This window comes from Macrotis lagotis, chromosome 7 (genome assembly GCF_037893015.1).
Source record: "Macrotis lagotis isolate mMagLag1 chromosome 7, bilby.v1.9.chrom.fasta, whole genome shotgun sequence".
Taxonomy (NCBI): Eukaryota; Metazoa; Chordata; class Mammalia; order Peramelemorphia; family Peramelidae; genus Macrotis; species Macrotis lagotis.
This window is the reverse complement of record NC_133664.1, coordinates 108,337,252-108,362,577: the sequence shown is the minus strand read 5'-3', so window position 1 is coordinate 108,362,577 and position 25,326 is coordinate 108,337,252. Positions and strand designations below refer to the sequence as shown.

At 36.7% G+C, this 25,326-nt stretch overlaps 1 protein-coding gene across 2 annotated transcripts in view; it reads right to left on the bottom strand.

The window, feature by feature from the left end:
• SLC37A3 (solute carrier family 37 member 3) overlaps positions 1-25,326 on the bottom strand; it is a 52,983-nt gene that overhangs the window by 5,469 nt on the left and 22,188 nt on the right. For both annotated transcript variants that reach the window (XM_074193558.1, XM_074193559.1), the window contains exons 6-13: positions 24,352-24,497; positions 22,590-22,686; positions 19,036-19,120; positions 16,499-16,674; positions 10,834-10,975; positions 9,301-9,402; positions 8,627-8,674; positions 2,743-2,894 (exon numbers count right to left, since the gene is read on the bottom strand). In XM_074193558.1, coding sequence (XP_074049659.1) covers positions 2,743-2,894; positions 8,627-8,674; positions 9,301-9,402; positions 10,834-10,975; positions 16,499-16,674; positions 19,036-19,120; positions 22,590-22,686; positions 24,352-24,497 — 948 coding nt within the window. The remainder of the gene's footprint in view (positions 1-2,742; positions 2,895-8,626; positions 8,675-9,300; positions 9,403-10,833; positions 10,976-16,498; positions 16,675-19,035; positions 19,121-22,589; positions 22,687-24,351; positions 24,498-25,326) is intronic.

Genomic DNA, 25,326 nt, shown 5'->3' with positions numbered 1-25,326 from the left:
CACTTTAAAAAAAAATCACTTTATATTTAATTTTAAGTTGCAAATTCTATCCCTTCATCTACCCCTCCATACTTACTGAGAAGGCAAGAAATGCTCATTATACATAAGAAGTTCTATAAATCATAATTCTGTATTAGCTATGTTCCAGAAGAAAAAAGGTCAAGGAAAAAAGTTTCAATTTAACTGAGTCCATCAGTTCTCTATCTGGGGATGAAAAGTACTTGCTGTTATATGTACTTTAGAGTTCTATCTTTAAAATACTGCTGTTCTATTGGTTTTGTTCATCTCATTTGCATCAATTCATATAAATCTTTCCAGATTTTTCTGAAATTTCATCATTCCTTATAGCACAATAGCATTCCACCAAATTCACATACCATAACATGTTCAGCTATTTCCCCAATTGATAACCAATCCTTCAGTTTCCCATTCTTTGCCACCACAGAAATATTTTTATGCACATGACCTTTTCCTTGTTCTTTAAGTCCATGGAAATGGATGACTTAGTAACAGTATTAAAAGAATATCTAGGGGCGGCTAGGTGGTGCAGTGGATAAAGCACTGGCCCCAGAGTCAGGAGTACCTGGGTTCAAATCCGGTCTCAAACACTTAATAATTGCCTAGCTGTGTGCCTTGGGCAAGCCACTTAACCCCATTTGCCTTTCAAAAAGAAAAAAAAAGAATATCTACAGGCTTTTCACTTTTCAAATACAACACTTGAACTAAGAATTTCACTACCATCTTATAAGAAGAGTATCTGAAAAATCAAGAGTCTTAAGCTTTAATTTAACAGTTCTGAGAAAAGTTATAGCTTTCAAGATTTTGGTAATAAAAAGGACCAATAAGGCTTATCTGGTGATAACATGTAGGTGAGATGGATGTCCAAAGCCGAGTTAGCCAGGACCTGAAAATGTCAGTCTCCAATCCCATCCCCCACCCCTTTCACCTTCACTATACTACATTCTAGCTCCTGTTGAAGTTTGAAAAGCTTATGGAGATATGGCTCTGTGTATGTCTGTATTTGTGTGCCCTACCTCTCCCTATATTTCCTTTCCTTCAGCTGAAATGGGCTCATCAGTTTCTAACTCATCCTACACCATGAGCTGTTGTCCCATCATTCAATTTCTCTTTGTCTCTTGCTTCTGGCATTTGTCTCCTTTCTATTTCCCACTCATGATTCCTGTAATTCAAACAGGCTCCACCCTTCACTTCTGTGCTGCCTCCACCTCGTCCCTCATACCCATGTTTCTCACCTCCCATCAACTACCACCTGATATTGTCTTTTACTATGTTCTGTGTAATCCCTATTGTTTTTGCAGAAAAAAAAATCTTCTTTATCTTAAACTCCCTTCTTTCCCTCTTTATTCATGTCTTGGTGCTAAAGGAAACACAATATACCTCAAAATATTTTCTCTCTCATGGAGGTTTCACCCTCCCCCCCCACTCCTCAGAATTAAATGGGAAATATTTTTCATTGCCATGATATCATGGAATCACTATCATCTCTCAGCTTCTCATTGTTTGGCTGGCACAGTCTGTTTCTCATTATATAGACACCATCCATCTATAATACCCTCTTCAAGTAATTGAAACTGCTATCTATCTCTTCTTTGGCCCCATTTACACTTTCTCTGATGATTGTAGCACTTGGCTTATACTCCACATTTAGGATACTGAAAGGACATTCAGGTGGAAATGACTGGCAAAAATTAAACCTATGAGACTTAAGAGATTTGGAAGTCAGCTTCATAAAAAATAATAGCTGAGTTCTTGGGATCAGCAAGGGAGAAATCACAATGGGAAAGAGGACCAAGGACAGAGCCTAGGGGAGTGATTAGGGGATCAGAAAGAGGGAAGATTTCAAAGACAAAAGGAAAATAAGAATGCTGGGAGGAACCAAGGGAGGAGAAAATGATCAACAAAATTTAAAAAAAAAAACAGTAATATCAAGGAGAATAAAGACTGAGAAAAGAGGAAAAGATGGATTACAGTATGCATTACTAGAATCAGTCAATGGGCTCATGGACTTTACATAAAATGTTTATATTACCAAAGAGGGGAGTTCTATGGGAAAAAGGGAATGTTGGTTGTGGGGAAAGGGGTTAAGAGGAAAAGACTATGTTTATAAAACTAAAAGGTAAGGACTTTAAACAAGAAAAGCCCATGTTCAATTGTGTGAGATTGTAAGCAAGCCTGAAACTAATAGTCAAAACTAGTAAAGAAACAGAGACAACCAGCAAAGGAAAGTTTTTTAAGGAGTTAAGGCAGTGAAAGGAAAGAAAAAACATAGTATGTGAGCTCAAAAGGATAGCAAGAAAGGGATGAACATGTCTGTAGGTAGCAGGGAAAGGGCGAGCAGGCAGAAAAAGAAAGGGAATGACTGATGGGGACAAGATCCTGAAGGAAATGGGAAAAGAAGAGTTCAAAGTCACAAACAAGGGGGTATAGTGTTGCAAGGAAGGGAAGAATCTCATTTTCAGAGGCTAGGAATAAAAAAACAATTGGCTATGGATAGGGGAAAAAAGAATGGAATGTGAAACAAATCTAAATGGCATTATTATGGAGAAAGTGGTAGGAAACAGGGTTTCCCCACAAGTCACAAGACACCCTTAAAGATAAAAAGTTGAAGAATTCTAGGATAGTGTGGGAGCACCATATACTGTAATATAAAAATGAATTCTTCCATCTTCAGAGAAATATTTAATATGCTTGAATATTAAAATTTTGCTTTGATAATATTACCTGGCCCATTGCTGCTCCAATACTCCCAGTTCCATCAACAATTCCTGTAACTGTGGCCAAAGCTTCACTGCTCCCTTGAATCATCTCCTGGTGACCCAAATCCGCGGAAATAGCAGCACTAATCATATTGGAGGGTCCTCCAATGAAAAACCCTGAAAATGTAAATAGGATAGTTTCTATTAAGACACAGAATAAAAAATCCAAAAGAAAGGGGAACAAGCATTTCTATAACACCTACCATGTACTAGCTCTGGGCTAATTGCTTTATAACTATTATTCTATTTTGTTTTCACAACTCTGAAAGACAGGCACTGTTCAGGTTAACTCCTAAAATCTCAAAATACTATCCTCTCATTTTAACAGAAAGTCATTCTAAAATGAGGCAAATTAATTGGGGAATGGTGGAACAAGATGTGGGATATGAATGTGATGGAGTACTCTTGTTCTGTAAGAAATCAGAAGTTTCAGAAAAACCTGGAAAGACTTACACATGAATGGATGCTGAGTGAAGTGAGCAGAACCAGGAGATCACTGTAATGATGATCAACTGTGATACACTTAGCTCTTCTCAGCAGTACAGTGATCAAAGACTATTCTAAATTATCACCCACATGGGGGGGGGGGGGGGGATGTGGAGCCTGAATGCAGACCAAAGCTTTATTTTCAATTTTAAAAATTTCTTGTATATTTTTTCTCTCATGGTTTTCCCCCTTTTGTTTGATTTTTCTTTCATAAAACTACCTTCCATAAGATGGAAATATGTTTAACGTGACTGTACATGGATAACCTTTATCAGATTACATTCTGTCATAGGGAAGGTGAGAAAAATGTGGAACTCAAAATATTACAAAGAAATGAATGCCAGAAAACTATCTTTGCACTTTATTGGGAAAAAATTTAAAACTAAAAAATAAGATAGAGATGAAAGATAAGAATGGCAGTGCCTTCACCTCCAGCTTCTTTTTTCCCCAAGAGTTTTATTTTCCTCAAACTGATTAATCTAATTGAACAAACACTTATTAAGGCTCTATTAGATCCTAATAAATGAAAAAAATATTCATTAAGCACTAAAGATGTACAAAGCATGATGATAAGCATTGAAAATACAAATAGGAAAGTGGAGACAGTCTTGTTATCAAGTTCTATTTGAATAAGGGAGACAACACATATAGGCACTTTCAGTTGCAAATCAAAATGGGAGAGGGCCAGGGTCTTCAGGGGACAGTGGTAGGGCAGAAGAAAATGCATTTTCCTCAATGTCATTTCCACTTATAAAACCATACCCAATCTCATGTTGAACCATTTGGCAGAGTCAAAGACTGATGGTAAGAACTTTCTTTTCTAGATCTTCAGCAATTATAGTTACTAAGGAGGCAACAGCTGGCATAGTTTATGGCTATTCTTCACAATTTGGGGCTGTGGATTGGAAGTAGGGTCCATGATCTAGAGGTCACTACTATTCCCAGGGCTTTTGGGCTTAAGGTCCTAGGATAGCTCTGAGTCTGAGTGGGAATGGAGATAGGGTCATCTGCTCTCCTCCAGAGTATCTTGCCTTTTTGTCTAAGCTATCTGACTTGTTTGCCTCAGAGGCTGCAGTTAAATAAATACAAGAAAGATATGATCTTTGAACTCAAGGAGTATACAGATGTGGTAGGAGGGCGTGAAAGGGTTGGGGATGAGGTGAGACAAGCAAAGGAAGGTTATCTCATGTACACAAACACAAAGAAAGTAACATCATGAAGTGGAGTATGAATGAGAAGCAAAATAGGCTGAGAATCAGAGAAGGCTACATTAAGGCAATAGCATTTGAGCTGAGCTGTGAAGAAGAGAACAGATATGGGGGAAAGGCATTGTAGGAACTGGAAACACCCTAAGTAAAAGCATGGACTTGATTCTCCTTTCTACAATAAATTTAAGATCCTACTATCCTATGAGAGTATGGGAGGAAAAAACAAGAGATAAGTTTAGAGAAAAGCAAATTGAAAAATTTGACAGGAAAAGATCAAATGAGGAGGGTAAGCTAACACTGAAAAAGTAATTTGGAGTCCCACTGTGCAAGGCCTTGAATATTAAAGTAAGAAGCACCAGAATGGGGCAGCTAGGTGGCACAGTGGATAGAGCAACAGCCCTGTAGTCAGGAGGACCTGAGTTCAAATCCGGCCTCAGACACTTAATAATTACCTAGTTGTGTGGCCTTGGGCAAGCCACTTAACCCCATTGCCTTGCAAAAAAAAAAGCATCAGGAATCCTGAACTCCCTTCTTTGAAAGTCTATGAAACCCAGTTATAAAGAAGTCACAAATACAGTTTCCATAAACTACACATATATATTTTAAATTTTTATTTAAGGCAATGGGGTTAAGTGGTTCGCCCAAGGCCACACAAGCTAGGTAGTTATTAAGTGTCTGAGGCCTGACTTGAACTCAGGTACTCCTGACTCCAGGGCTAGTGCTCTATCCACTGCACCACACAGCTGCCCCCCAGTTTCCATAAACTATAACAACATTATCTCCTACATAAGTAGAGCAAAGGGACTGGGGTAATGATCCAGAATGCCAAAGTTAGAAGACATTTGTCAAAATTCAGAGGGAACCCTCCAATAAGTTAAAAACTGGGCTTAGCACTAAATTAAGAAGAATTAATTAGAATAGGAAGTTATCAGATCATCCTGGGCTTCCTCCCTCATACTTCTAAAGACTTGGTAATTCTTCCCCTTTGGCAATGTAGTTCAACTATTTACAGATAGACCAGCAATTTCCTTCTAAATTCCTCAATGGATTTGCCTCAGAAAGTTCATTTCAGGCACTTTTTCATATTGCTTGAATGAAATGCACAAATTTTTCAAAGTACAAAAATATTAGTTTCATCTCTGAGTATTCTTCAGAGAACAAGAAATTCTACTGATCTGTCCAGTATTGCTCGCATCCTATTACCAAAAACACAAACAACCTATTAAAAAACCTAATTAACAAAAACATTTATACTTAAAATGTTCCCAAGCCCACCAGGAGCTGACCTATTTTTAAGCAATAGTCAACGTGAAAAAAATCCAGTAATATGAAATAATTTGGATGGTTCCTTAGGATGTGCTTCAATAGGATTTCATTTATGCCATCAGGATAAGTAATAGCTTCTGAAATAAATTTACTAACTGCACCTTATGACTGCTTCACTGAAAGCCCTTTCTCTTTTTCATATGAAACATACTAGTTCTTCTTTGGCTTCATCAGAAGGGGGACATCTAAAGAGGACGATATGCATTCCATAGAGAAAAGCAATTAAACAAGCACTAGGATGGGCTGTTCCTCTGGGAACTGTTGGCATGCAAGCAACAATTCTTAGAAAGAGACAGAACTACCTGGACAGCTCTGAATCTGGCAGAGACAAAGCAAGGGTGCCTAAGAGTTTTGGGAACAGAGCCTATGCTTGTCATGTGGCTATTTATCTCTAAAAAAATCCTCAGGCAGTTTGTAGACTGGACTAATTTATTTTGGCACTTTGGATAAAAATCACAGCATAGTCCTTTGCCTTACCAATAGGCATGTCAGGCCTACAAGCCCAGAGTCCACATTTCTGTACATGGGTGCTATTGTTCATCTATTTTTTTCTGTCTTATTCTGAAGTAAAATGAGATTGGACACAAGAAGTAGGTAATGGAGATGCCTGAAAACGTTATGGATTTGCTCTTAGATTCAAATTATATAACATATATCATATTTTATTAAATAAATTTATATTATACCCATAACTTTCTTACTTCAAGGTAGATTAGGACTTTTGAGTTGGAAAAAAGACCTTCATTTTACAGATGAATTGAGGGATAAGAAATTAAAGAATTTGTTCAAGATCACAGTACTGACCAACAGATTATTAAAGTTTAAGATCTACCACAACTTTAAAAGAATTTCACATCTACCACTGAATCAATCAAGATAGATGTGTACTGATAACATGAGTACTCTATGAGGGAGGGAACATGGTTTTGGGCCATGGAGTTCATTGATATGAGCAGTAGTAAACACTAACAATGACTACCCTTGGATTCACCACATTGTGAATCCATCAAGAGAGATTTACTGTGCCTATTCCACAGATGAGAACCCTAAGGTTCAAGAATAGCAAGTGCAGGGGTGGCTAGGTGGCGTAGTGGATAGAGCACTGGCCCTGGAGTCAGCAGTACCTGAGTTCAAATCCGGCCTCAGACACTTAATAATTACCTAGCTGTGTGGCCTTGGGCAAGCCACTTAAAGCCATTGCCTTGCAAAAACTAAAAGCTAAAAACAAACAAAACAAAACAAAACAAAACAAAAAAAGGAATAGCAAATGCAGAGAAGACTGCCTAACCTGAATCCAAGCCTGGGGGTGGGGGTGGGGGCTGTCTAAGGCTGTTTGTCTTCCTGGGCCTCATTTTATTTATCTATGAATCAAAGGACTATTAGAGGAAAAAACAATGGATTTCGAGTCAGAGGACCTGGGTTCACATCTGAAGATGTTTGGGAAAATTAATTCCCTTGCCCGGATCTTGGTTTTTCTATCTTTAAATGGCCAGTTGCTCTCTCAGGCATATTCAAGCTCAAAGAGGAGTGTCTCAGAATTAAACCTCCCTAGAAGATTCAATTACCTCCTCTGAAAGTCTGACTACACTTCCACCTCTACTGATCCAGTATTTTAACATAGAAGAATTGGTTGCTGAGGATGAAAAGATGGGAAATTTGAGGAGAAATCATAACTCTGTCTTAGAATTTTTAACAGGAGAGTAGAGAACCTTTTGACACATAACCAGATTTGGAGAAAACAGAATTCAAATGTCCAGAAGAATAAATATTATCCTATGGTCTAAAATTCTGTAAGGAATGTCATGCCAGGAGGGCTGGAAATCTGGGAAAGAAATTTAGAGACACTTAGGAATGAGCAAGAAATAGGGGACTACTCTGTTCAGAGACACTGATATGGATGCAGAGAATTCATTCATGTAGATTTTTAAAAGACATACCTAAGAATGAAGAGTAGAAAAAAAAACCCACCTAGATTTAAAATAATACAAGATAAAACTACCAAGTCACAGGATACTCTGGCTCTTCCATGCAATGGTATTTCCTCATGGAGTCTGAATGCACCCCAAACATGTCTGATAGCTCCACATCTTCATCAGCCACCCAGGTTCACCATCTGCCAGCTACATCTTCTATATATTCCTCTCCTCCATTTTCCAGTTCTCCAGAACAAAATTTTCTTCCCTAGTCACTTCTCTCCTATTTATGATTCCCCTCAATAGAATGTAAGCTCTTCTAGGGCAAAAAATGTCTCTTTTAAAAAATATTTGCATTTCTAACACACACTCCTGAAGCATAAAACACAATTAAATGTTTTTTTTTCCATTCAATCTTTTGAGATAAAGAGCTTCTTTAAATTTTCCCAAAGGAACTCTGAAATTCTCTGCTCTTGTCTCCATAAAGGTGGAACTGCTTAGAAAGCTTTTATGTTTTTTTTTCCTTTTAGTAGTTTCCATCCCCCTCTTCCCCATCTCCTGTTTGGAGGGAAATGACTTCCCTTTAAGTCCCCAGCAGGTTATTTCCTTTTATTTAGCCCACAGCAGGACTGGTTTCTCTCTTGAAACATTAACATCTGGGGCAGCAATAACTGATCTAGGAAAAATTTTCGAATCAATAAACTAACTCAAAAATTAGTCTTATATTAATAGGAATCTTATGCTTTAAATGAACAAATCACCATACATTTGCAAAAACATAACATGGAAAGAGTACACATCTTTCTCTCCACTTAAATCAATAGCTACCATTAAATAAACTTGGAACACAGAACAAATTACCAATAGAAAGGTAATATTGATATTACAAAGACTCTGGCCAAGCCATTCACCATACCTGTAATAGTCATTAGAAGTGCATTAATAGTCTTATTGTTTGGAGAACCTGTAAGAGATAATGTTTTGTTAACACATTGACTTGTAAGAGTTCTATCTGCCACAATTCAACAGCACTAAGACCTAATACTCCATGTAGCTCTCGAGCACAGACATTGTCAACTGATAAGATCTTGTCTCCCTTCTTTTGCTCCCATTCCTTGCCCTCCCCACTTTCTGGCAGGAGACTTCTGCCTCTTGTTAGAAGTCAGAAGCAACAAGACTCCTATAAACCAAGAAGGAGCTCTTCTCCCACCTCAACATTTATCTTCAACCACATATACCACACCTACTAATTATATCTCTCCTCTCTGGGAACCTCTGGCCCTTTTATTGTTTTATTGGCTGCAATGCTGACTCTCTGGAGCCTGTCCTTAAACAAAGCATGTATTCCAACAAGAGAGTTCTTTTTAAAAAATCCACAAAGCAGATGAGATCCTAGTTTCCTCCAAGACAAAAACAAAAACTACATGATGACGGTTTTTCCAGACATTTACAATCAGCTGCAAAGGCATTAAATAATCCCTGTGTAGTCTGTTTCAAGGCAAATTTCCCCAAACTGGCCTCAGACTAGAGACTAGTACCTATTCTTCAAAGGCCAGAAAAGTGCTTTTTTGTGCAATGTACTATACTCACGGCTATATCCAACTAGGGATGCAATTGCCAGAAACAGGCTCCCAGCTAGCACTGGTGCTCTCTTCTGTAGCATGTCAGAGATGAAGCCTTGTAAAGTTCCACCTTCAAGAACAGAAAATATATACATTTTAGAAAAATTTTCAATTTTATTCAATTGTGCCTCATCAGGTTAGTTTATATCTTGTTCTTCTAAGTCTCATTATTAGGATCATTCATAACCTATTCATCTAAAACTATGCCGCCTTATGTTCTTGGAAAGTTTTCCTTATAAGTGACTTTTTAAAAAAAAATTTTTGCAAGGCAGTGGGGTTAAGTGACTTGCCCAAGGTCACACAGTTAGGTAATTATTAAGTGTCTGAGGTCACATTTAAACTCAGGTCCTCTTGATTCCAGGGCCAGTGCTCTATCCACTTCGCAACCTAGATGCCCCTTAAGTGACTTCTTTAAAAAAAAAAGTGACTTCTTTTATGAAAATTTCTTGGGATGTTTAGTTCCTATGACAACTAATAATGATGAACACAATCATCCACACAAAAACCAGTACCTTAATTGCTATTCTTCTAAAGCAAATGCATAGGCTTCCTGAATTTTATTTTTCATTCAGTTTGTTAAAAATTCACCAAACAAGGAATATAAATGCAGCAGTTGGATTGTTCATAGCCCAAAGTCAGCCAAAGTGACTTACAACCATCAAATTCAACTTTTACAAACACTTTCTTTAAGTTCTAGAAGCTGTAAATTCCTCCAATTATTTCCTCATCAGCAGGTAAGGCTGAAACACCACTTTAGATCACATGGAGGCAGCAAAATTAACCCTTTAGCTTGTGGCCTAAGAGTCAGTGTAAGCAGTGAAATGGAGCAGGACACCACTTAATTGTTTTGTTTTATGTGCTCAAAATACTGACTTTATTATAATTGTAGGTTTAAATATTATATCAGGGGCACTCAAGCTTTGTGTAAATTGAAACAGATGAATGTTTCTACTGTTATGGAGATGTTTTCCTGTCAATTATGGGTCATTTGTACCTGAACCTGGCACTCCCAACCCATTACTGTCATTATTTTATTCCTGCTCTAAAATCTGTAACTAGGTCATTATTTTATGGTTTTTTTTGGGGAGAAAATGAACATAAACATTCTACTTTTGATCTAAAAAACAAAGAATTAACTATGGTGCTTTGAAAGAGAACTGGAGAGGAGGGAGAGGATTACTACATTCAGAAGAACACTATAAATTTTTGAAAAATATTAACTAAAAAGCTAAGATAGCTTAATCAACAAGAGAGCAAGAAAGAGCATCCCCCCCCAAAAAAACAATAAAAAACCACCACAAAGTCTCTTAAAGTCTACTGTTCCTTTCTTGGAGACTCTCCCCCTCCTTCACCCCACCCCCAAGCAGGATTTGACTAATTTCTAGAAGTGGGAAGAACTAGAGAATAGAACATCAAACAAACAAAAAATCACATTTTAAATGATATCCAGAACTTTCTTTTAAACATAGTACAAGAAATTAAAGACATTTTCCAAGCTTACCTATAATTCCTCCAACATCATACCAAATGGAGAGCTTGTCAGCTTCAGCCTCTTTCCATCTAAAATTGTTGCTCAGATAGAAAGGCAGCCAGAAGAAGAATGAATAATTCACTAACTTCAAGCAGGCATAAGCCAGGGAATACTAGGAAAAAATATTCGGCAACCAGTAAGGAATAAAATGCAAAAAAGGCAATGTCTAAGTAATTTTTAATATGGTGCCATCAAATAAATCTGGGTCCAATCATACAGAAATTAAACACTTTTACACATCACTGTTGGCCTATCTTTATCTCTTCCCTCCCCAACACCCCTTTTCTTCCTCAGCTTCGAGAGAAGCATGAAAATATCAAATGCAACATTAGCAGAGGATATATACGCAAGTTTATTTCACATTTGGCCTCCCTGACTACGTCCTTCAGGCTTTTAGGAAGAGTATACAAATCACTGGCTGGAATCTTTGGGAATGGCACCCATGTACTATACTTTGATTCAGAAATATCTGCTATACACAGTCAAATAGCATGTACTCCCATAGCAAGCATGTGCCACAGATAAATGCATCCAGTAAACCTTACTGTTTCTGTTATCAGTAGCCAATAATTTGATTTGACTATTTCCTAAAAAACTTATATAAAATATATCCTTGGATACTGCATCCAAACAATGTAGTTCATAAGTCAATCATCAGAGTATTTTATTAAAAATATTTCTCAATAATTTCTAAAAGTTTACAATGCAAATATTCAAGTTGCCAATCCTTCAGATGGAGTACAAATTTTTGTCACATGGCTCTTCTTTGGGTGAAAAAAGTTGCAAAAGACTTAAAATAGGGTTAGAGCTAGCATTTCAAAAAGATTCAGTATGGTGGCCATCTGAAAAAACTAACAATTAGCTTCCAAGGAGAAGGTGGAATGAAGAGGTGAACAAAGTTCTGGCTTATGTCTTTTTACTGGAATAGTCAGTCGTTGTCTTTAAAGGATAAGATTCTTTTACCCACCCCTACTCACATTGCTTACCCTAGCATTAAATCATTTTCTAAATTTAATACATGAATGAGTGAACTGATAGGAAATAATTCTTAAAAGTTTAGAATAAGATGGCAGAGCAAAGGCAGGTACTTGCCTGTGTTCTCCCACATTTCCCTCCAACTTTAAAGTAATGCCTCAAAACAAATTCCAAAGCAGCAGAACCAATAAAAGGATGGGATAAAAACAATTTTCCAGTCCAAGATAACTTAGGAGGTCAACAGAAAAGTCTATCTGGTTAGGGTGAGTGCAGTACACATAGAGCAAGTAGTAGTGAGGCCCTGCCCCAGGCAAATCAGCCCGAGTTTTGGGGTCATCTGCATCAGCACCACAGACTTCTGGAGTGGTCAGCCCACAGAAAGTAAGAGGTCTGGACAACTGAGCAAAAGGAAATGACAAGGGACACTGTTGGCACTGGGGGCAGGGCCCTGCTGCATTGTCCATGTAGGGATATGTGGCACCGGCCTGGATCATAGTCCCAGGGTGGAAGAGAGTGCTTCTGATCACTGACAGACCAGAGCCAGGTCAGGAGAACAGTGACCAGACCTCTTCTTTAGGCATTACTTCCTTGGAAGAACTGAAAACTTACAGGTTCCCAACTTACAAGTGCTAGAAAAAGCATCACAAATAATCTGAAGCTTGGCTCAGTGCTCCCTCCAGAGGCTAGAAAATGAGCAAAAAAACCAAAAAAGAACCTGACCACTGGAAGATACTATGGTAACAGGGAAGAACAAATCACAAACTCAGAAGAGTCTGACAGTGTCCACTGGCAATAGATAAAGGCTCAAAGAAAAATGTAAATTGTTCTTGGGTCCAAAAGAATTCCTGGAAAAACTCAAAAAGAGGGTGGCTAGGTGGCCCAGTGGATAGAGCACCAGCCCTGGAGTACCTGAGTTCAAATCCAGCCTCAGACACTTAATAATTACCTAGCTGTATGGCCTTGGGCAAGTCACTTAACCCTACTGCCTTGCAAAAAAAAATTAAATGTAAAATAAAAATATTAAAATGAAAGTTTTAGCACAGTCATTAAATAACTCCAGCTCACAGTACCTCATAATAAATGAATTGGGAAGCCAGTCTAAAAAAAAAACTCTATATTCTTTTTATTTACATTATTATCATCACAGTATAAGAATGAAATTAGCTAATTATATATATATATTTATAGCATTGTAAGGTCTACAAAGATAATATATGTTATCACATTTAATTGCCATTAGGCAATTATGTAAATTTGTGTTTAGGCATAAAATTATACTTAACCATCTGGGTGAAAATATTTGTTACCATTGTCTAATGAAAAGGGTAAATAATAATGGAATTAATAAGTATGTTTGATGATTGTATAAGTACAACCTAAATAAGATTACTTGCTACCACGTGGAGGGGGAGGAAAAGGAAAATGGTAGAAAATATTTAACTCAGAAGCTTACAAAAAGATGAATGCTGGAGAGCGGAGCCAAGATGGCGACATGAAGGGATAGAGTCTTAGGAGCTCTCTGATAAAAACTCATCAACTAAGGACTCTAACTAAACTTTCGAGAGACAGAACCCACAAAGGGACCCAGTGAGGCAGTTCCCCTACTCAAGGTAACTTGGAAAAGAGCAGAGAGGCAGCCTCTCCCCGGGGACAGAGGGGTGGCCCGCCAGAGCCAAGGAACTTCAGTCTCCCAGAGGCAGCCCCAGGGCCCTGGGGGCTGCAGCTCGCAGCAGCGGGGGAGTCTCCTGGGCTGCACCCCGGGGAGCACCGGCATGGAGTGGGGGAGCAGCGGGGGACCTCTGCCAGGCGAGCACGTGGAGCCCAGCCCTCAGGACACACAGCCAGCAGCCTAGACCCGGAAAGAGAAGCAGGCAGGAGCCCCCAGGGCATGAGCCCATTGAGCTGAGGGAGGGGAGTGAAGAGAGAGAGAGAGAGAGACTGCAGAGCTCTGTCCTCTGCCCCTGGAACAGGACTCTGGGGCTCTGACCACATTCAGATCCTGATCCCAGTCTAGGCCCCCCAAAGAACAGCAGGGCCCCCCCACCTCAGCCCCATGGCAGAGGGGGGCGCTTATGGTCATTCACAGACCAGGAGGGAGGACAGAGCCTCACACACTGAGACCCTTGTGGGAGTGTCCCAAAAGCTCAGGAAGCACCCCCAAAAAACAGACTTAGGCTGGGAAAATGAACAAAGAAACAAGAGGAAGACCATTGAGAAATATTTTGCAAATGAGCCCAAGAAGGATCAAAATACTCAGTCTGAAGATGAGGAAGCACAAGCTCCTGCATCTAAATAAAGACTCCCAAGAAAAACAGAAATTGGGCTCAGGCTATGACAGAGCTCAAAAAAGACTTTGAAAATCAAATGAGGGAGTTGGAAGAAAAACTGGGAAAAGAAAGGAGAGAGATGCAGGAAAAACATGAAAATGAAGTCAGCAGCTTAGTCAAGGAAATCCAAAAAAAAAATGCTGAAGAAAATAGCATGCTAAAAAACAGCTTAGGTCAAATGGATAAAACAGTTCAAAAAGTTATTGAGGAGAAGAATGCTTTAAAAAGCAAAATTGGCCAGATGAAGAAAACTCTCTGAGGAGAATAAATCCTTCAGACAAAGAATAGAATTCAGGGAGATCGATGAATTTACCAGAAATCAGGAATCAATACTTCAAAACCAAAAGAATGAAAAATTAGAAGAAAATGTGAAATATCTCATTGAAAAAACAACTGATATGGAAAACAGACTTAGGAAAGATAATTTGAAAATTATTGGAATACCTGAAAGTCATGATCAGGAAAAGAGCCTTGACATCATCTTCAAAGAATTACTACAGGAAAATTGCCCTGATATTCTAGAAGCAGAGGGCAAAATAGAAATGGAGAGAATCCACCGATCCCCCCGAGAAAGAGATCCCCAAAAAACAACCCCCAGGAATATTATAGCCAAGTTCCTGAACTCCCAAGTCAAAGAGAAAATATTACAAGCAGCCAGAAGGACACAGTTCAAATATCGTGGAGCTGCAGTCAGGATCACACAGGACTTAGCAGCAGCTACATTGGAAGCTCGTAGGGCTTGGAATACAATATACTGGAAAGCAAAAGAGCTTAGAATGCAGCCAAGAATGAACTACCCAGCAAGGCTGAATGTGCTTTTCCAGGGAAAAAGATGGACTTTCAATGAACCAGGGGAATTTCAAAGGTTCCTTTTGGAATGGCCAGAGCTGAACAGAAGGTTTGATCTTCAGATACAAGACTCAGGTGAAGCATGGAGATTGGAGGAGAGGGGTGGAAATATGAGGGACTTAATGAGGATGAACTGCATGGATAGAAAAATGATACTGATAATATTCATATGAACCATCTCAGTTAATAGAGCAGGTAGAGGGAGCTTTTATAGTTGAAGCACAGGAGAAAGCTGAATTCGAAGATAAAATATGATGTAAAAATGGAGTCAATAAGAAAAAAAGGGAAATGGAATGGGAGAAAGAAAAAGGAGAGGGGGAATAGTCCAAGCTATTTCACATAAGATTTTTTTTTTTATTACAATGAGCTATTGCAATGATATGGAAGGGGGGAGGCAAGGGGGAATGAGGGAACCTTTGCTCTCATCAGAGATGGCTAGGAGAGGAAACAGCAAATATACTATATATGGGGTATAGACATCTGGAGTAAGAAGGAGGGGGGAGCAGGGAGAAGGGGTAGGGATGTGAATAAAGGAGGAGAGGATGGACCATGGGGGGAGAATGGTCAGATATAACACATTTTCTTTTTTTACTTCTTGCAAGGGGCTGGGATTGGATGGCCTGTCCAGGACCAAAGGGCCAGGTGGATTCTGGGCCTAAGGGGTGGTATGGGGGCTCAGGGCTTCTTGGCCCCAGGACCAGGGATCTGTCTGCTGTGCCACTTAGCGACCCTGCAGCAGAGTCAGAGTGAAAGGAGAAAATATAGTACATGGTAGTGGAGAAATAAGAAAGGAGGGAGTTGCGATCAGCAATGGCAACATTGGAAAAATATGGAACTAACTTTTGTGATGGACTTATCATAAAGAATGTGATCCACTCAAAAAAAAAAAGATTAATGCTGAAAACTATCTTTGCATGATATTGGAAAAAAATTAAAATAAAAAAGTGAATCAGACTACTGCAATCTGTCATTTATAAAAATTGAGCCTACTTAGCAAACTACAATGCCTCTTTACATTTATAAAGTATTCTTATTCTAAAAAGCTTAAGTGCTTTAAAATCTCACAATAAAATTCAAAAGAAAAAAAACCTAGTGTGAACCATAAGGGAAATGTGGCATTATATTTATTCCACAGAGTAGAAGGAACTAAAAAAGCAAGGACAGATACACCAGGTTAGTAGGCCAAGTTGGAAAAATAATCTCTTACTTACACTACAGTACTTGAAATTCCATATCAAGACTGAAAAACTAAGGCAGGAGAGAGTTAAAGACATTAGGAAAAGTTTTCTTCTATAAAGACTGTGGCAGCACTGGAATGCATTTAAAAGAAAACACTGTACAGACTTTCATTTTAAGTTTTAAAAAAAGCTCCCAATTTTCCTGAGACAACTGTAAAGATAAGTACTCATAGATATTTCACTGTCAGGCAGTGTTCATCTTCAGGGTAAACACTGTAGGGCAGACTTACATGAAGTAGTCCTTACCAGCAATACTCCAGGTAGACAACAAGCCTGGGAAAAACTTATTGCCTTGGGCTGATGGATCCTGCTAACTTCTTGAATTGAATAATTGGGCTCACGATCCTCACTGTCAGCACTGTTAATTAATGGTCTACAAGGATCATCTTCAGAACTTTCTTCTTCCTCAATCCCTGGAAGACCTAAAATAAATATATGGTCTCAAAACAAGAAATTATATATTAACTATGATCTTTCTCCTACAGATCTCAATAAGTTAATTTACCATATTTTTTAAAAATGAGTAACCTTAACTAAAGTGAATCAGCATAAAAAAAAACAGAAACAAAGGAATCACTCATACATTAACTGTACTTGTTAAAGACAACAATAGCAGTAATGAATTCATATACAGGTAAAAAAGGACAATGCAGGCTATGTTAAAAATACACATTTTAAGGGCTGGGATGAATAACTGGTAAACAGCTAAAGTTTACAAACACATGTAAAGTCATTTACAATCTTGGGTTTGGAGTCTTTTCATATTCCATGTTCACTGTTCTTTTTTTCTGTTCTTGTACTCTTGATTAGATAATTCTAAAGTCTTTGCTTGTCAATGTTAGATAAAATTAAATTTGATTTCTAAAAAGACAAAACATTTACTGGATAAGCAATCTATGTGTCTCAATCTAATTAGACTTGTGCCTAATTGTTAAAACAGTTTGACATAGATGAGTTATCCCTATTCCCTTAAGCTAACAAGAGAATTTGTACTGTTTAATTTAATCCTAATAAAATTTTTATTTTTTTCCTTTTTAAAATATAGTACTTGGGCTGTTTTAAAAAAAAATATTTTATTTATTTTTCCAACTACGTGCAACAAGTTTTATCAATCATTTTTTGCAAGGTTTTAAGATTTACATTTTTTCTCCCTCCCTCCCTTTTCTCCCACCTCCCCCAACAGAAAACAATCTAATATAGGTTCTACATTTAGAATCTTTAGAATCATGCTAAACATAGATCCATACTGATCAAAGCATTTAATTTATTAAAAGAGACCTAACTAGATGGTTTATCTACTGGAATTTCTTGAACCCTATACCAAAGGAGTGCTTTGTTACTCACAGGGAGTAATGAAGTAATGATAATCTAGTTGAATTACACTATTTTGAGAAATGCTCCATTTTCTAATTCAATATTTTCCTTTTTGTGGGTTGTTGTTATCCTCAAACAGCTGAACAATACAACAGCTGGGAAAGATCCATATGTGTAAGTACAAAATGAGAGGCAGCATCCCTTGGTTCATTCAATTCCAGTGTCTCCTAATTAACTTTAGGCTCATTCATTTGACTCACGAGTCATTCATAAACTAGGTACGAGTCACCTTTCAATCTTAAACAATACCTTTCTCTCACATACTACATAATCCAGTAACACTGGCCAGTCCTGTGCCTTTTCACTTTTCCCTGATAATTGGAATACATTCTTTTCTCATCTCCAGATCTCTTGATCCAGATCAGTGTCAGCTAAAACCTCACCTGCTACAGGAGGCTTTCCTTGGTCTCCCTTATTTATTGTAAGGTGCTTCCCTTTGAGATTCTTTCTAGCTTGCCCTGTTTGTGTGTTTATCATATATATTTGCATGCTATCTTCCCCATTGGAATATAAGCTCATTAAGGGAAAGAACTGGTTTTTCATTTCTTTTTGTACCTCCAATGTTAAGCATGATGTCTGGCATACAGTCAGTGATTAATAAATGCTTGTGGACTGCCTAGTTCAATGGATTCAGAGCCAAAGGACCCAAATTTGAGTCTCTATTCTATTCCTGACTACCTGTATGATTCTAGAAGTCACTAAACTTCTCTGGTCCTTGGTTTCTTCTATAAAAGTGAAAAGACCAGGTAACATTCAAGGTCCCTCCCAGCTTTAAATCCTATGGTCTTATGTCTGATAAGCAAAAAAGAATAAAAATTTCAAGATTTATGCCATTAAGACATTGAGAACAACCCATCTTGGTAGAACTATAAATTGAAGTCATGTTTGGATCTTTTCTGGATAATGTTTATGAGTTATCAATACTATTCCTATTTGGAAGCAAGTTGCAAATCAGACAAACTGCTTCCTAATAATTAACATCCTTCAGGGAATATATCACAGAGGCCCCTCTATTTTCTGGTTAGGCTTGATTTTGTGTGGTCCTTAGCCCTATGCAACATACAAACTAAGTTATTTTTATGGTCCATATAAAAGTCCTAATAGATAAACTGGAAGTCTTGATTGGAGGCAAATGGAAAAACTATTTACTTCCCTTATGTTAGTTTAAGAATTTACAAATAGTCAATCATTTTCACCTTTCAAGCTTTCTGTATACCAACAGTGTCTTTCAGTTATTTCATCATCACCAAAAGAGGTAGTGGCACAATTATTACAACAAACAAAAACTGGGCCCCCAATCAGTAGGCCAGATTTCATAATTTTCCTTTGTAGGAGAAAAAAAATCCTTGCCCTGGACTTCCCCCTAAAGTGAGGAGCTCTGAATAAATCAGACTACTACTTCTCCTTACCAATTTCTTCTGGAGAAATCAAAAGCCCAAAGAAGATAACGATTCCACCAGCAAACTGAACTGATGCTGTTAACAAGAAGGCATACTAGAGAAAAAAAAATAAAAATATTTTCTTATAAATCCACAAATTATCTGTTAAGCAAATATACTGTATTCAAAATTATGTTAGGTATTTTGGGAAATTAGAAAATATATGTATTCCTGCCCTCAACTTTTCATTATAACTGGATGAGATAGGAACTAAATACATGAAAGAGAATAGTCTAGGATAATACAAAATTATTTAAAAGGTCTTAACCTGGGGTCCACAAATTTTTTTTAATATATTGATAACTGTATTTTAATATAATTGGTTTCCTTTATAATCTTATATGTATTTTATTTTATGCATTCAAAAATATAATTCTGAGAAGAGATTCAGAGCTTCAGGTCCAGACTGCTCAAAGGAACCATAATGACACACACAAAAATGGTAAGAAGTACCATGTCCAGATTATGAAGCATATACAGTGATTCTTTAGGAATTCAAAAGATTGAAATATAATTGCTAGACCATGTAACAAAAATAGGTTTTATGAAAGATCTAGAACTCAAAGCAAAGTTTGGCTTTAGAATCTAAAGCATAACTAGACAAATCAACACAATGACACAGAGGTATGAATACAGTAAATGGAAGAGAGACAGAGTCAAAATAGAGCATTTATGTTGAGGAATAAAGCAGAGTAAGAAAGATGCTGACATGACAGAGAGCCAGGAAGAAGAGTCACAGACTTAGATTAGGGATTAAGGAGTCATTATTTGAATTTTTAGAGCTTTTAAAGGAAAGAAATGCTACAATGAAAAGTATTTCAGAAAGTATAGTGGCAACATGAAAGAGCTTATTGTAAAGGACTTTGAGTCAGGTTAGCTGTCTGCAAGTAAATCCCATCTCAGATATTCATTGGCTTCACGAGCAGGAACAAGACAAAACCTGTTAGAGTCTCAAATTTCTCATCTGTAAAAAAGGAATACTACTACTTGCAGGGCAACTGAAAGGGGATCTAAAAACTTTTAACACTATATAAAAGTTACTTATTAATTTGCCAGTCCTAAAGAGGAGAAAAGATGGCTTGAAGGAAAGACTAAAAGCCAAAAGATTAATAAAGAAGCCATTACACCAACCCTGAAATAAGGTGATAAAATAAGAGATAGTGGTGCAATTTCTTCAATGGAGAATTGGTGAAAGGATATCAATGGCAGTTTTCAAAGAAAGAAATCTAAGCCATCAATAATACCATATAAAAAATGCTCCAAATCACTATTAAAGAAATATAAAGTAAAGCAACTCTGAGGTTCTATCTCACACATATAAGATTAGTAGGAATGACAATGAAGGGAAATGACAATTGGAAGAATGCAAAAAACTGGATTTACTATACTGCTGATAGAATTGTGAGGTAGTCTAACAATTCTGGTAAGCTATTTGGAACTATGATGCAAAAGTCTCTAAACTAAGTACTTCCAGATAATTCTTTGGCCAGAGATATAGCCCAGTTGTCCAACTAAAATGGCATCTATGTCCATATTTGTGAATGGGATCCAATTGAGTTCAAGAATCTTTATGATGTGGCTCATCAACCTTCGGTATAAAAATCTACCTATCTATATTTTTTAAATCAGTTTATATCCTACTGGAGTTGCAGGTGAACTTGCCATTATTTGTTTCCTTTCTCTCTGTGAAGAAGTCAGAAATGTTTTTACTAAGACTTCCTAACAAGAACAATTTCTCCTTTAACTATTTCTATTTTGTTCTTATAATTATGACCTCCTGTATATCAAGTATATACTCTCACCAGTGTTTTTATTTACAATATTTTAATTTTTACAATATTTTACAATATTTTAATTTTGGGCATTTTTACATTATTCTACTTCAGTAACTAAAGGAAATAATTGTAGTAATCTCAGTAAATATCCTTCTTAAATCCTGGATATGTAATTTGTTTGACCACAATTGATTACATATGTTCCCCCCATTAGATTTCGAACTCCTCAAGAGCAGGGATAATTTTTGGTCTTTCTTTGCAGCCCCAGCATTTAGTGTCTGAGTCATAGCAGGTGTTTAATAAATGTTTACTGATTGATTTCCATTGATCCAGAGATAATAATAATAATACTTGACCTAAACCTCAATAGATCAAGTATCTATATGTATAAAAACATTCATATCAGCTCTTTCCAGAACAGTCAAACATTGGAAACTAAGGGTCTGTCCCCCATTAGGCAATGGTTAAACAAATGTTGGCTTATGTAATGGAATGTTATTGTATCATAAGAACTGACAAACTAGAAATGAGAAATTTCACAGAAAACTGGGAAGTTGTGCATGAACTGATGTAAATTAAAATGAGCAGGACCAGAACCACCACAATATCATAAAAGAAAAAACTTTGAAAGTCTTTAGAACTCTGATCATGCAACGACAAACCATGGTTGTGAAAAATAAAAAATGAGACATGCAACTCACTACCTGCCAGAGAAGTAATGGACTTGAAATGAAGAATGACATAAATATTTTTGGACATGCTCAACAGGGAATTTATTTTGACTATATATAATTGCTACAAGGATATTTATTTTTTTTTTTGTTTAATGGAAGATGAAAGAAAGAAAATGCTAGTCAATTTTTAAAAAAATTAATAAAATTTCAGGGGTGGCTAGGTGGCACAGTGGATAGAGCATTGGCCCTGGATTCAGGAGGACCTGAGTTCAAATCTGACCTCAGACACTTAATAATTACCTAGCTGTATGGCCTTGCGCAAGTCACTTAACCCCATTGCCTTGTAAAAAACAAAAACAAAAACAACAAAAAATTAATAAAATTTCAAATTTAAAAACAGTGCTGACATGATAAAGAATTGAACTGAAAATAGTGGAAAAGGAGAGGAAGGCATTAATTTGACTCTAAATATTGAAGCAAAGTGACTGAAATAAGGAAGTGGCTAGTTTAAGGAGGAAGATTAGTTTTTAGATAGTGAGTTCGTGATAACAAGTAAGACATCCAAGTAGAAGTTTCATAAAAATGAAATTAGTTTAAAAATGCAAATTTCATCACAGAGATGATGGCTAAAGATATATAAGAGATATGCTTAAAAGAAAGTAGAAACAAAAGAGCAGAAGATTAAGGAATGGATTCCTGAAGAGCATAAGAAAAAAAGAGTCAGTGAAATCAAAAAATAAATTCTAATAGAGACTGAAGAAAAACTGAGTTCAATAATCAAATGTGGAATTTCAAGATGTTAAAACTTTCTATATGAACCATCTAGGGAAAAAATAAAAGTCCAAAGGAAAAGCCTAACATGAAAGCAGATTTGAAGACAGATTATTTTTTTCACTGTGCCTGAAGGTAGAAAGAAACATTCAGGGACAAAAAAAGCTGGCTGATTTCTAATGCAGGACTTAGCAGAGTTAAAGTTTTAAATAGATATCCAAATACTCCTATAAAAGAAGCTGAACTAAATAGAATATTCTAACTTCTCCTTGGAAACCACTTTGATAAAACAAAAAATACCCACCTCATACCCATACTGCAAAACTGAAGATGCTAGGCACGCTCCTAAAATATTGCCCACTGAGGCACAAGCACTCCAGAGTCCAAAAATAACTCCACGTCTAGGAGAGATTAAAGAAGGGGATTCTATATAATTATTAAATGAACATTTGTAAATACCACAATGTCTTTCCTCGTGATAAATTTAATTTTAAGGTTTAAAAAATACATGTTCCCATAAAATTGTCAATTTTTGTCAATTTTACTGACTTTAACAAAAGTAGACTTCTAAAATCAATGTAATCATATCATCATCATGTATGTTATATGATAGATATTTATTTGTGGAATAGCTATTGAAATATGCAAAATAGTAATATAGACCTTTAATGAGCCACTAAATTTATAATAGGTCTGTCTTCTCCTCCCCCACCATCAAATGAAATGCACTGGAAACTAATAAAGTATTTCATTTTTGCTTAAGTAATTTTTTGTAAACAGAATGTCACTGATGTTTCCTCCACTGATCTGGGCCATACAAATCCTTGAGGGTTCTTGGCTGAAAAAAATCTGATACCTGCTAGCATCTCCTGACAGAGAAACAAAAGGGATATGTCAATAATTCCTACTTACACTAATAAAAGCAAGTTCCACTTATTTACACTTAAAAAAAATAGTTCTAAGAAAATGACTACTGTCAGAGCAATTTTGTTAAACCACTTTTGGTTTGAATCACAAACCAGTAATTCATTCTATCGTGGCAAAAGTTATTATTCAATGAAAAGGTCATTAAGATAGTAATATTTTCTTTCTCAACCATAATGATAATGATAGAGCAGGCATTATTTTTACCTCAATTTTCAGGTTCTAAAAATGGGATTTTCAAGGAAAAATATTCAACATATTGGCTGAAAGCCTTTACTTTGGTACATTAAGTTACTATGTTCACAAGTTAAAACTATAGTCTCTATTCAGAAAGTGCTTAAATTACGTTAAGACATGAAAACAGGGGCAGCTAGGTGGCACAGAGGATACAGTACCAGCCCTAGAGACTAGAGTTCAAATCTAGCCTTAGAAACTTATTAATTGCCTAGCTATGTGACCCTGGGCAAGGTCACTCAATATCATTGTATTAAATAAAAAAAAGACATGTGAAAATAGTTTACATATGACAAAATCAGACACAGAAATGTTACATTTTTAACCCAAAATATGAATGACTTTTATTACCTCTGAATAAAATTCATTAGCAAGCAATGAGAAAAACTAAAAAAAAAAAGTTCCAATTTGGGTTAATCAAACTAGAGCATTTATAAGGCCCATAAGATAATGGTCCCCCCCAGACAAAATTATAGGTCCTAGCTTTTTATTAGTTTTAAAGAATTTTCTGTTCAACTTAGGCTCCAAATATGGGCAATGTATTAAGGGATAGATATTCAGCAATCTAAGTGTAAGTAATTTATCTATCTTTGAATATACTTTCTTTTTTCTTTTTCTTTTTTGCAAGGCAAACGGGGTTAAGTGGCTTGCCCAAGGCCACACAGCTAGGTAATTATTAAGTGTCTGAGACTGGATTTGAACCCAGGTACTCCTGACTCCAGGGCCGGTGCTTTATCCACTGTACCACCTAGCTGCCCCCTTGAATATCTTTCTACCAGCAAAGTAAGGAATGGGATTCCCTAATGATAAAAGATGAAGAAGTTGAGTTTTGGCAAATCTGAATAATTTAACTTACTTTATAAAATTCTTTTAAAGGTAATTAAAAGGGAAGAAAGTGACACACCCACCCAGCTTTCCCAAACCAGTTGCCCATAACTGCAACGACACATGGCCAACCAGTGGATTGTAGCAGGCCATTCAAAATCCACAGGGAACAGTAGAACCACTTGTTATAGAAATGAAGCCACTCTGTGAGGGTGCCAAAGCAAAATACCTTAGAAAAGAAAACAAAGAAAGCAGAATTATAATATTATCAAATGATAATTTAAATATAATCAAAATTAAATTTTTCAGCTTCTACTTGGTGCATCTCACATTACTAAACAAGAGGATCATCAGGGTACACTTGAACTCAGAACCAATTCTCAGATGTTGTTATATGAAGCCAGCTATGACTGACACAAAAACCAACTTATCACTGACTGTAGAAAGATTAAAGTCAAACATAAAACTCAAAAAAGGCAAAAAATCATTATATACCCTCTCTCTGCTCCTCTCTTCATGCTCTGCATGAAAAAAATCATATCTATGTTAGTTGCCTCATGTTTTGTTTCCAGCTTCCTACCTTATTCTGTTTCATATCATTCAAATAGTGATACACTCCCTGACTCATACTCATCTGCAGAAAAAAGCCCTTGGAAGCAAGATTAGGGAAAAAATTGCAAAATTCAAAATAAATAAATAAATAAAAGAAAACTGCCCTTGGAGATGTTCAAAGTCATCAACTGAACCCTGAACCATCAGGAGTCAACTTTATAAACAAGAGTGAAATATCAGTATCTCCACTTAAGCTTTTATGTTTCTTATGAAGCATTAAAGTTTACTAATAATATAGATCCAATATATCACTTAAAAAGATAGGTTAGTCACATAGCAAAACCAAAGAAAAACCAGTGAAAAGACTCTAGGCTCCACTATTAGTATTTCCCAGCACCTATCACTCTGGGTGGATCCACTGTGAAGAACGTAAGAGAGGACAAAGGCAAAAAAGCTACAGCATGGAAAGGCATAGATGAATTTCAATCTTAGTCACTGGAGGGAAC